Source organism: Typopeltis vanoorti, chromosome 9 (assembly GCF_054136105.1).
Source record: "Typopeltis vanoorti isolate ZY-2024b chromosome 9, IOZ_Tvanoo_1.0, whole genome shotgun sequence".
Taxonomy (NCBI): Eukaryota; Metazoa; Arthropoda; class Arachnida; order Uropygi; family Thelyphonidae; genus Typopeltis; species Typopeltis vanoorti.
The window spans coordinates 110,149,896-110,163,879 of NC_143557.1; the positions used below are offsets into that span (position 1 = coordinate 110,149,896).

The window sequence follows — 13,984 nt, forward strand, 5'->3', positions numbered from 1 at the left end:
TGGTCATAAGAAACTACACTGAATGGATATCATCAGTGCATGGGAAGTGGACAAGGATTGTTTGAGTGAGGTGGTATCGGAGTGCATACCCAATGTCAGGAGGATAAACTGAGTGGAGATTAAGTGGATGACTAGCAATATAAAGTGGGAGCTGCAAAAAAAGAAAGCATTGTGGAAAGAATATAAACAAGGTGATCAACATGCCTATGAGCAATATTAAGCATGAGCAAGAAGGGTAACTAGTATGGTAAGGAAGGCTAAATCAGATTTTGGGAGAAAATTAGCTAAGCATGTCAAAATGAAATCAAAAGAGTTTTTTTTTTGCTACATTGTATGTAAGAAAAAGAATGATTATGGAAAGATAACTTTACTCAGTGCTGATGGTAGAAAAGTGACGGAAGCGGAAGAAATGGTTCAGTTACTAAGTGATCACTTTGCAAGGGTATGCCATCCAGGTGGTGACTTTGCAGTTAATGAGGTGACAGGCTGTAAGCATTGAAGTAGATCAGCTTATGTATATGTATACGATATGTATATAGCATATAAAATGCATGTAGCAGCATCTGAAGGTACTCAGTATATTGAAAAATATCAATGTGAATACAGCAGTGGGCTTGGATGGTATATCTGCTTGTGTGTTATGGGATGTGCAAGTGAACTGGCACTGCCTCTAATGAAGTTGTTTAATCTAAGCCTCAGCCCTGGCAAGGTTCCAAGGGAGTGGAAAGAGACCATGATAGTTCTATTACATAAAGGTGGCTCCAAGATGGAAGTAGCAAATTACAGACCAATTAGTATCTCTGAAGTTATGGTTAAAGTATTGGAAAAGTTGATTAAAAGTAAAATTCAAGAATAGGTGGATAGGAGTATGATACTTTATAGGGGCAGCATCGCTTTGTAAAAGGTAGGTCCTGCCTCAGTAATTGATTCACATTTTATATTATTATCAAATGAATTGGATTGAACAGAATTGGATAAAGGAAATGGCTACACCATGATATTGCTGGACTTTGTAAAGGCATTTGACAAAATACCAAATAGAAAACTATTACATAAGTTGGAGCAAATGAGTATGGATATGAGGCTGGTGGCTTGGATTGGGGGATGGCTGATAGACATCAAAGGATGGTGTATGGTGGAGTGGAATCAAAGCAAAAGAGCATGATTTGTTGAGTATGCCCCAGGTCTCTGTATTAGGACCACTAATTTGTATGTTTAATGATATAGCAGAAGATTTGAAATGGGACATTCAGTTGTTTACTGATGATGCAAATCTAAGGAATGCAATAGTTGATAAAGGGGATGTAGATATCTTACAAGATGATTTTAATAAATTAGCAGTGAGGGCAAAGGACAATGGTTGTCAATTCAGTATTGTAATGTGTATGATAATGCACTTTGGGATGAAAAGATTACACACTTTGTATAATATTGATGCTACTAGTTTATAGGAAATTGATAAGGCTAGGGATCTGGGGGTGATGGTGGATGGAGATTTTACATTCAAAGGACATATTGCAGGAGTAGGTAAAATAGGTCAGAAGATTACTTAGATGCTGAAGAGCACATTGACAAGTAAAGATAGAGAGGTTATTATTCTTTATAAAGCCATGATCTGACCACATGTTGACTACTGCACAGATTTGGTCACCTGTGTTTCTTGGGGATGGGTGGTGGTGGACAATATTCAGAGACAAGTGACCAAGCTGGTGACAGGTCTGTGGAATGTTCTCTATGAAAATACATTGAAGGTGTGTGAGCACTTTAGCTGACAGCCTAAGGAGAGGGGGATATGCTAGAAATGTACAAGTTTCTAAAGGGGATACTATAACATTTGATGCAGAAGAACTTTTCAATATATATTTTGGAGTAGGAGAAAACAAGGGGTCACACTTGGAAGCTGTCTAAGAGTGTGGTTAGTAAGGGTGTGGAGAATGAGGTTGTTAGAGGTAGTTGTGATCTCCCCAACAGTGAATAGGTTTAAGGAGATGTATGATAGGTATTGTGTTAGTGAATAAAGTAGGTGTCTTGCAATGATTCTTTTGATTCCATGGAGTGCCCATATAAATAAGTCTTTTCAGAGAACTTTTAACAACAAATTCCATCAATACTCCAGCCAGTTAATTATTTCTAAAGTGATTCTTTTTTCCTATAGCTTTTATTTTGTTTTAATCAAGAATGTCATATTTTTTATATAATAATATTATTTCATAATAGCAAACTTAGGTTTAGTGAAGTACTATTTGCTATGTTAATTTGAAGTATTTTGTATATAGCTTCTGAATTTTGTCTCTACAACTCTGTTATTTGCTGATAAAAGTGTGGACGCTAACATTATATCATGGAATAAAGTGATTCTCCTTCATGGTAAGATTGCAATTGTAATTTCTAATGTATACTTTTCTTTAAGCTTACATGGATTTGATTTATGTAATATATGTTGATGTGTCATTTCCACAAAGTAAATTCATAAAAATAAAATTGTTTGCAGTCAAAAAAAAAATAAAAATAAAAGTAGCAAAGCTTATTAGGTAATGGAGCTATCCTGTATATCTCCATCCAGATGCTGTTAAAAGACTGATATAAAATTTTAATTTATGCTAAAAGAGTAATTTAATTCTATATTTTTAGATGGTGGAATTGACAAAATATCTGCAGCCACACTTCAGCTGAAAGCATGCCATAAGAATTCATTATAAAATATTAATACCAGAAACACTTACATTTAGTATTTTTATTGTAAAATGTTGGCTAAGTTTCATAGCCATTGTCAATACAGTTATAGGAAAACTCGAAAGAGAACAATTTAATTGAAAGCACGTGATGTTATGTTCGATATCAGCTGCAGAAGACTAGTTCCATCTATATTAGTAGATATTCAAAATAAATTACAATAAATTGATTTAGTTAATTATTTTTAAATTATACACAAAATTTAATTATAATTATGGAATACATGAATGGTGAGTATTTGTTAATATAACTTCCCAAAATTGAGAAAGTTTTAGGCAGTCATTTTTGTTCATTTTTTAATTTGTGAAAAAATGAACTTTTATGAATGAACAATTTTGATGCTACTAGTTTATAGGAAACTGATGAGGCTAGGGATCTGGGGGTGATGGTGGATGGAGATTTTACATTCAAAGGACATATTGCAAGAGTAGGTAAAATAGGTCAGAAGATTACTTAGATGCTGAAGAGCACATTGACAAGTAAAGATAGAGAGGTTATTATTCTTTATAAAGCCATGATCTGACCTCATGTTGACTACTGCACAGATTTGGTCAGATTTGTGAAGCACACATTCACAACCCGATTCATTTGAATCGGGTTGTGAACATGTGCTTCACAGCTTTCTTTGTAGAGTCTTTCTAGAAGAAGTAACTTTTGTGTAACACTTTGGTTTTGTCCAACTGAACTCTGTGTTTTGTAGATAAAGCATGGTTTGCTAAACTGAATTTGCTGGGTGGTTTGTTATGTGAAATGCATTCCTGATGTTCTTCCAGATGAATTTGTGCAGATCAACCAGTTTGTCCATAATGAGATAAGCCACAAGAGCAGCGTATTCTATGAACTCCAGGATAAGGTGGAGGAGGATATTTGTCTTTTGGTGAGATAAGGAATGTATTATGTTTGCAAACCAGACAGAAAGCAACTTGTACATTAATCTGTCGAAGTAATCTTGCTATTTTTTTAGAAAGTCCCTTAACATACAGAATACAAATTTTGGTAATCTCTTCTTGAGGAGGGTTAGGACAACAGCCATAATTATTGATTATTTTTTCAATAGTTTTTGCATCATAACCATTTGTACTAAAGGTAGTTCTGATAATAAACAGTTGTTTAAAAGAGAATTTGTCGAACAAATTTTATGAGCTCTATGAACTAAAGATTTGATTACACCATATTTCTGACAAGGGTGATGATGAGAGGTTAGAATCAGTGTATTTACCAGTCTGAGTTGGTTTTCTTTATACTGAGAACTGTAAACTGCCATCTGGTTGATGTAGAATGAGAACATCCAGAAAACGAAGACAATTGTTGTCTTCTACTTCTAGGGTAAATTTGATTTTTGGGTTAATTGAATTAATTTTTCTAAGAAATTCATGAAGATGAGACAAAGAGGAGTTCCATACAGCAAAACATCATCAGCATATATGTACCAAACTGATGGTTTAGGTGAAAAAAACGTCCAGAATATGTTGTTCAAAATGTTCCATAAAGTAATTGGAGAAAGGGGAGACCCCATAGCTATTCCCTTGATCTGTTTATATAGTTCTGGCATCTAAAGTATCCTGAATTAATTACAAAGTCAAATAATTTTACAATATCTGGAGGAAAGTCTTTGCCAGCCTGGTTAGCCGAGTGGTTAGCATATCTGCTCTCCAGCCAAAAGGCTGCAGGTTCGAATTCTGCCATGGCATGGATGTCTGTGAAAATACTAGTGGTGATGGTCAGTGGTAGATGTTGTTGTTGTAGATGATGAAGGTAGTTGCAGTTGGTGGAGTGGTGGAGATGGAGAATTGTTTTGTGAGAATCTTGAAAGTTTTTTCACTTGGTTATATTATAAATTAAAGATGCCAAGAAATTATATTCGGGATGCTTAAGGGTCAAAGCTGTATAACTGAGAGGAGACTTCCACATAGCCTTTAAAGGAATGCGGAGAACCGACCAGGGCTTCTGACCTAATGTCCAATCCTCACCTTCTCGTGGTGCACCCTGTTGGGTATCTACTTTGATACTGAATGAACGAGGATGGGCTGGCAATTTGGGATTTAGCCGACCAAATTGTATTCTTATTGGTTAAACCAAAATAAAAAAAAATAATGGTACAACATGACAAAATTTCATGCCGGCTGGGGCGTCGCCCAGTTAAACAAGGCCCCCGTTGTTTTCGCCAGGGAACCAGGGCGAACAGCAAAAAGTCAGCTACTGGAACAAATCTGAAAACAAACCCCAACTCAACATCACCAGAGTTAAAGATCGGTACTATCAACGTAAGAAGCCTGAATGGCAAAGAAATGGAGCTAGCTGCGGAATTAGATAAGTACCAGATCGACATAATAGGGGTGACTGAAACAAAAAAAGACAAAAACTGGTGAGATCTTTCTGAGCAATAAATACAAAATGTTATATTCAGGCAATGACAATCAAGGAAAAGAAGGAGTAGCCATAGTATTCAACACAAAATACGAGGCTAATCTTCTTGAATGGCAGTCAGTCTCAAGTAGAGTAATGTGGGCAAATATGAGAATGGGGAACTGGACAATGAGACTTATTTATGCCTATGGTCCCACAGAAGGTTCTACTAAGGTAGAAGTGGAGGAATTTTTTGACGCTTTAGAAAAAGCAACTGACACAATGAAAAAGGAAAAGTTGGTCCTTGTTGGGGATCTAAATAGCAGAGTAGGAAATGATTGTGAGACATACAAAAATATTTTGGGAAAATTTGGAGAAAAGAGCAAAGCTAATAATAATGGCAAATTTCTGTTGGATTTCTGCTCAGGACATGGATTGGTTATTACTAACACCATGTTCCAACATAAAAATGTGCACAAATTCACATGGAGAGAAGAGGCTAGGAATAAGAAAAGTCTCATTGACTATGTTATTGTTGATAGTGATGTTTTCTCCCTGGTGCAGGACACCAGAGTGTACAGAGGATTTGAAATTGGAAGTGATCACTGTTTAGTCTTGAGCAGGATAAAATTGAATTTCATATTGAAAAGAATAACATATAAGAAAGTTTTAAACCGAATAAAAGTTGAGCAGCTCTCAGATGTGAACTGTAGACTAAAATACAGAAAGATTATTGAAAAGAAAATGAAAGAGTTTGAGAACAGGAATCAAACCTTGGAGATTCAGTGGCAAACTCTGAAGAAAACATTGATTGATTCTGCCAGAGAGGCATGTGGTGAGGTTGTGTGCAAGGATAAAAAAAATCAGAACTCCCTGGTGGACACAGGAAGTTAAAGAGGCAGTGAAGGAAAAGAAGAAAGCATATCAAAAGTTCCTCGCAAATAAGTCAGCTTATACTCTTAGAGAATACAGAGACAAATGTTAGAAAGCTAAATAGCATGTAAAACTAGCTAAACAAAAGTCATGGGAGGACTTTGGCAAGAATATAGAAAATAAATATCAAGAAGGTGGCAAAATATTCTGGAGGTTGTTGAAGAAGCTTAGGAATGGAGGAAAGAGTGCTGTAAAAGGAGTTAGAGATGATAAAGGTGACATGAAAACAGGAGAAAAAGATATCCTTGAAATATGGAGTAATTACTTTGAAAAACTCCTAAATGAAACAAGCAGTGATGACAGCACAGTGATAAAAAAACACTGACCAGGCATGCAGTCAGGAATACATATCCATACTTGAAGTAGGAAAAGCCATCAAAGGCTTGAAATGTGGAAAGGCAGCAGGAGTAGATGATATTCAACCAGAAATGCTGAAGTATGGTGGTATAAAAGTCTTACAGTGGCTGCACTGCATAGTTCAGAAAGCCTGGACAGAGGGACGAATTCCTGATGATTGGAGTAGAGCTCTCATAGTACCCATATATAAAAAGGGAAATAAAACTGAATGTGAGAATTACAGAGGTATTTCCCTACTGAGTGTTCCTGGCAAGATCTATGCAAGTATACTTGAGAAACGGTTGAGAAGAATTGTGGAAGAAAAGCTTGGTGAAGAACAAGCTGGATTCAGGCCAAATAGAGGCTGTCAGGATCAGATCTTCACTTTACGACAAATAGTCGAGAAAGCATGGGAATATAATAAAGATCTGTATTTAAGTTTTGTCGATTTGGAAAAGGCATATGATAAGGTGCCAAGAGAGAAGCTATTCAATACGCTGCAGTTATATGGTGTCAATGTTGCATTATATCAAGCAATACTTAGTCTTTATTTGAGTTGTAAGTCAGCAGTTAGAATTGAAGGAAGTACAGGAAGATGGTTTAATGTTAAATCTGGTGTGAGACAATGATGTACATTATCCCCTCTGTTATTCATTATGAAGGAAAGTGGTATTAAACCTGATATCAAAATTGGAGATGTTAATGTCAGCTCTTTGCTTTATGCGGACGATGTTATACTTGAGAATAAATCCGCTACAAGATTCTCTGACTAAATTGAATAGCTGTTGTAATAGATATGGTATGAAGGTCAGCAATAAAAAGACAAAGACAATGAAAATAGGCAGAATCATTGAAAATGTCAACTGTGTTGTGAATGGAGAACCTGGGAACAAGTAAAACATTTCAGCTACTTAGGCATGATTTTTAGTGAAGATGGTAAAGTAAATATAGAAATAGAGAACAGAAACAGCAAAGCTGGTATGGTAGGAAGTCAATTGAATAAATTGATATGGAATAAGAGAGAAATTAGTCGGAACACTAAATTAGCTGTATACAAGACAGTGTTCAAACCAGTTTTAACTTATGGATCTGAGAGCTGGGTCAGAAGTAAAACACTTTACCAAAGACTAGAGACCGCAAATATGCGAGTCGTGAGAAAGATTATAGGCATGAACAGATGACATCAATGGCAATATCATATTAAAAATGAGGATATTAGGAAAGAACTTGACATTGTCAGCATCCAGGAATGCATTAGCAGAGCTAATCTCAGGTCATATGGTCACTTAAATATAATGGGAGAGGAAAGATTAGCAAAACAAGTGTTCTCTGCCAGGTTGGCAGGAAAATGACCCAGAGGAAGACCAAGATATATGTGGATTGATACGGTAGAAAGTTCCTTAGACGATAGAAATATAAGATCTGATAATGTTGGAGTCTTGACAAGTAACAGACTGATTTGGAGGAAAATTATAGCTAGGAAGTTAGTAATGATGTAATTTTTTCATGTAGTACTGTCATATCCTGTACACCCCTTGAGGGCACATTGCAGGAATTTGATGATGATGAGAAATTATATTCTTGGTTTCATCCTTTATCTAAGCATAAGCAAACAGTTTGCCCATGAAGTCACCTCACAAATGGGCTACTTTTATATTGAGGCTAATGACTTCACATCAATTGCTTTGGTATCCCATAATGCTACGCACATATCCTTATGGACATGTATAATGCTATGCATTATGGGAAGAGCCACTCAAAAGGTTTTGACCTTTATTGAGGTCTCATCAGTGGGAGCCAAACCCAAAAGTGATACTTAGGTTGAAGTAATGCAGAAGTCATATTTACATATATATGTAGCCTAGAAGGAAGAGTTGCAAGTTTTTGGAAGTGTGGAGTGAGTTTGAGGGAAGAATGGATTTATATGAGAGGGACCGTTTCTTTATCCAGGTGTGAGCAAACTTTGTTTGCTTACACTTGGATCAAGGATGAAACTAAGAATATAATCTCCTGGCATCTTTAATTTATTTGTGAGAATCATTGGATCATCTGATTAACAGTGCAAAACTAACTTTGTGCTTGTTTTGTAATGCATTTTTAATATATTACATTATTATTCATGTGGTGGTCATCCTGCACCTAAGAAATGAACTATTAATTAGCAGTAGTGCATAGTTTATAATACCATACAGTTGTGTTATATACTGTCTACAATCCTTTATGTTAGTTATGTTTGCAACTGGCATGTAGTGCAGGCCAACCTCCTTCAAGGATATATTATACATAATGTTTAGCATGTCCTTGAATAAGTGAGTGAAAAATCTTACTTATTTGATGAAATGAAAATGATTTTGTACCCTGACTGATGGCCATGGGATCAACTCTGATAATAATGTATCAGAAAGTTTCCCAACCATCTAGAGGCAGGTTTCTCAACTGGGATTCTATGAGGATGTTGCTAGGAGGCTTCACAAGAGATTGTGATTGACAAAAATACTCATTTTATAAATGAGTTAGTGATATATAATATTTCAATAAATAAACATAAAGGTATAATCATTTTTATGCAGGAGTTCCCTGAGACTTGAAAATTATTTTCAAGGGTTCTGTTAGGGGAAAAAAAATTGAGAAAGACATATAGAAAATGATCCTGTGCCATTTTACCAGACCGCGTCTAAAATGAGTAAGATGATAGTGGTATGTTAGGGAACTTTCAAAGCTGTGCCTGAACAGGAGAGTGTATACTCCCTGTGAAAGATATTTGTGAAGTGCTCATCCTGACAATGCATATTTCTGCTGTGTAATTAACTGCATGACATCACCAGTGAAAGATACTATTAAAAATACAGTAATGCTGTGGAACAGAGAAACTCCCAATAAAATAAAATAAAAAATTCAATCATAAACAAGAAAAAAAAAAAAAATAGAGGCTGGAAGTTTTTTCCCACTTGGTTAGACTATAATAAATTTAGTTTAATCCTTTAACCAAGTGTAAGCAAACAAAGTTTTCACCTGAAGTATCTTCAGGACTGAGGCAACTCTTAGTAAAGGCAGACTAAGCTCTCATCAGTTGTCTTAGTAATTCCTATAATGCAAGCACATCTCCTTGCAGACATGTATAATGCTATACATTAAGGGAAGGGCCTTGTCTACAAGGAGATGTGCATTATGGGAGATACTAAGACAAGTGATGAGAGCTTAGTACACCTTTACCACGGGTTGCCTCAGTCCTAAAGATACTTCAGGTGCAAACTTTGTTTGCTTACATTTGGTTAAAGGATTAAACTAAATTTATATAGTTTAACCAAGTGGGAAAAAACTTCCAACATCTTTCTCTAAATCCAGAATAATTTAATAATAAGGTGAGACACTGTTTGGCAACTCATATAGGTAAATATGACTTCTCCATTACTTCCACCTTATATCACCACTGTTACACCCTGATAAACAAGAATGTAAAAATTTCAGTTATCATGGTGTAACAAGAAAATAAAAATATAAAATCCTATGTAAGTAGCTAATACAAAATATTTAAAAACATAAATACTTAAAAATATTTTTCTCATAAATATTTAAAAATATTTATGAGAAAAAGTGCTTGCATCCAAGTAAAATAATTATAGCAGAAATTGTTTAACTAAATAATAAAAAAGGGAATCTTATTACAATAAAGGATATAAAAAAAAAATAGGTTAAGTAAGACAAAGAAGATTAGAGATAAGAATTTGTATGTGAGAGGGTAGTTTAACACTTGAAAACAGGAGATTAAAATATTCAAGTACATTCTAAAAAGGGGATTAATTTAGTATTTAGGCTAGCTTAAAACAAATGACGATCACTCAAGGTCAATTCCCGAAGTGAGACGTCGTCATGTGAGAGTCACGTGCATGCGAACCGTAGCATGTTTTGGGCAGAAAAACACTACTTTAATTGGCGAGTGAGATCGACTCCAGTAAGGGGGGGGGGAGAAAAGAAATTGAAGAAGGTGCCGATAGGGGCTATGCAGATAAAAGGGTTAGGGAAACCCCCTCCCCATGAGGCTTTTTTCCCCTCAGAGTTTCTTCACGAAATTTTCGTATAGGTAACATGGGTTTTCCTGAGTGACGGCATAGGAATTATCTCTGTCCGACGCAACAAGGAAACAAAGTGTGCAGGAATTCGATCCCGTATTCCTATTGCAAGAGAACGCTGTATAGTTACAAGAAGGAGGAAATTGTCTATGAATCTCATCATCCAGTACTTGTATCGAGGGAAAGAAAATCCATACAGAAGTCCGTGCCCACGTGAGGAGTTCCATAGTGATAGAATAGAAGATCCTGTGTGTGTGTCCTTTATTCAACCACGAATGGTATAGATCATGAAACCCAGGATTCGTCCTAGAACGGTACTGTAAAATCTTATATCAATTGAAATCGCATATAGTTGCAATCATTTTAATTACCGGACAGTCGAAGATATACTAGGACTTTAGTACAAATCAGAATAGAATGAGAGTAAACTAGTTTATATTATTTGATAAGCATTCATGTGCTAGAGATTTATGTATGTGCATGGTATTTCAAATGAGAGTGTCTTAAAGGTTAAATGTATATGGGCACAGCGAAAGGATAGTTTAAACCTATATTGTTTTGTTTTGTAAATTAGATAAGGTAAACTGAATATAAACATTAATGTCCATGGTATTATAGCAATATAGAGCATTCTGACTAGTATAAGGTTAAGTAAAGTGTTATTTGTTCCAGAATTATATGTGTATATTTATATGTATAAAGTCTGATATGATGGCACGATCGCAAATTCCCATATAGGATTTTGCTTGTGTAATTTTGTAAATTTTATTCTTAGTATTGAATTGTGTTTTTTATAATAGAAATTGAATTGTACCATGTTTGAGATATTAAATAAACTTTTGTTCATTAATAATACAGTTGTCTGAAATTGCTGCCTAATGCACCACTTGAAAAGCATACGAACCTATTTCGCGGGAAGTTAATGTATTAAGTTACGAGATAGATGGTCATGACTGCTTAATAGTTTCACGCTCAGACATATTTTTGTATTTTGCTCCTTGTTTTCGAATTATATATCTTAAACTAAATGTCCTGAAGGGCGCAGTATAATATAAATATTAGGGACACTAAGGGGAGAAAAAGCTTAAATATTTGAATTTTGTGATATCTTGTGCATAGTTAAGTTTTGAATAAAGATAAAATAGAAATTCACTTGAAAGGATAAAGGAAAGTTTAATAATCGTAGATAGGGACACAACACCACCTCTGGGTCTGGCTCCCACTGATGAAACCGGTCTGGGTAGTGGCCCTTCCCTTCATGCATAACATTATACATGTCTGCAAGGAGATGTGCTTTGCATTATGGGAGATACTAAAACAAGTGATGAGAGCTTAGTCCACCTTTACCACAAGTTGCCTCAGTCCTGAAGATACTTCAGATGCGAACTTTGTTTGCTTACACTTGGTCAAAGGATTAAATTTATTTTATTAAAAGAAAGAGGCAAATATCCTTAAAAAATATACTTCTATGTTTTCTTTGTCAGCATTTATGGTCTAAATACAAACATAAATGATGTGTATTATTTGCAGGCATCTAGATCAGACCTGTTATTTCTCACACTACCTCATTTGCTGGCAGCCTGAAAACTTCTCTCCACTTCAATTACCCAAACTCGCCATGATTCCCTCTGTCACAAGGATGGTACATTTGAGGTTACTCGATTACAGAAAACACTATCATGCAGTAGTTATACATTACAGCAAACACCAGTATGACAGGCTATGTGAAAGTCTTGGCCTAAGTCCCATAGAACCAATGCAATTTTAAACTTACTATTATAAACAGCGAAAGCTCAAAACCTTCATGATAGCGAATTGAATTTCCTAGCAAATGATTCACAATTAGTAGACAGAGGAAATGGCAGGAAATCATACATTTGTTGACGAACGTTTTGTTTATGTATGGTATGAACCATACATGAACAAAGGAAATTACAGAGAATCATACATTGATGATTAATGTATGATTTAAGGATGTTAAGGATAGAACACAAAATGATGCATGAAAAAGTATAAATGCAAACAATGAAAGATATAAGAAAAAACTAGATGAGTATGAAAGTATAAAAATGAAAATGCAGAATTGTTTGAAATTTAAAATGTTAGTAAATTAATGTCACTTACCTGAAATAATGAATTAAATATGTGCACACTGTACCATTAAAATCAAAAATTCTAAATCGGAATAGATTTTTACCTTATGGATAAAGAATCTTTCAAACACAAAATGCGTGATTATCCACACACTTCATAACTTTTAATTAAGCTTCCAATCAAAGAAATAATATATATATTGTGTCATATTTCTTTAATTTAGTTCTAAGAAAACTTTATCAGTTTATGTGAACTGTCCATCTTTGGATAGCTATCGAGTTAGGAAAATGACTAGTCACCAATTATGTCAATCCCTCCCACATCCCCAACACTTAAGCTGACTAATGTAGGTTGACAATTACTGACTAATGTTTATCATGTATCTCTTTAATAAGGGGCAAACAGTTATAAAGTTGACTGATTATTGAAATTTTCATGTTATTTTTTATTTATTTTTAATAGTATAGACTGCACATATAATTTATTTATTATGAAGATTTCATCAATGATATTAAGCTAACCTAACATTTCAAAATTTAAATGTTAACTCTGGATTTTCATTTTTATAATTTCATACTTTTATACATTTCCCATTAATATTTGACTTCGTGCTTAAGTCATTTTGTGTACTTTATGAATGGTTTCTGCTAACCCTTTGTGTTCCTGTTAGTATAGTTGTTTGCTGTTTCTTTTGTTTTGTTACCCATCATTCTGTTTTGAGCCATTTCCATTCGAGCCAAAGAAAATGGCAAGAAATCATATACTGATAGACATTGTTCGATCAGTATATGATTTCTTGCCATATTCTTTTGTTTTGTCTCCTTCATTTTCTTAGTTTTGTGGAAATGGAGTGAGGGATCTTTTTCCCCAAAATTCACTATAGCAAACCTAGTGCTATAACAAACTATTTTTGTACTCCCTAGGATTGCCAGGGTAAGTGTCTTCTGTAACAAACTTTGTCACTATAACAAACTAAAGTCCCAACCAAAGTGCAGTTGGTATGTTATGCTAAAGGAGCCTATCCACTATAGCAATCTATTCAACATAATAGTCTGTTCCTCTGGGACTTATGAGTTTGGATAAAACAAAACCTAATGCAGGAAATTTTAGAAATCCCAGGGTACATAATTCAGATAATGTACAATGTAAGAGTGATTCTGAATATTTTTACATATTGTTTATGTTAGTATGTTTATTAGTTTTGTTTTCATAACACGCATTGTCAGCACTTGTGATGTGCCCATTATGGAAATTGTTTTGTCAAAAGTGATATGTAAAGCAGTTAAAAAGTTTATGTACTTGCCGGATTTGAATAGTTGTATTACTTTAAAAATTTTTATAGTAGTTTAAAATATTAAGTTTTGTGTTTTATGAAGACATTCTCTTATTGCTAACGGAAACAACCGTGTCAGCCATTATACAGTATTTAGTTTCTCACCTGCCATTTTCAAGGCGTGTGCATGCTCGCCGAG

At 34.7% G+C, this 13,984-nt stretch overlaps 1 protein-coding gene across 1 annotated transcript in view; it reads left to right on the forward strand.

The window, feature by feature from the left end:
• The window catches only part of pch2 (pachytene checkpoint 2 protein), a 272,348-nt gene that overhangs the window by 97,537 nt on the left and 160,827 nt on the right, over positions 1-13,984 (forward strand). The window contains exon 5 of the mRNA XM_090398476.1: positions 2,277-2,367. Within this exon, the coding sequence (XP_090254602.1) occupies positions 2,277-2,367 (91 nt within the window). The remainder of the gene's footprint in view (positions 1-2,276; positions 2,368-13,984) is intronic.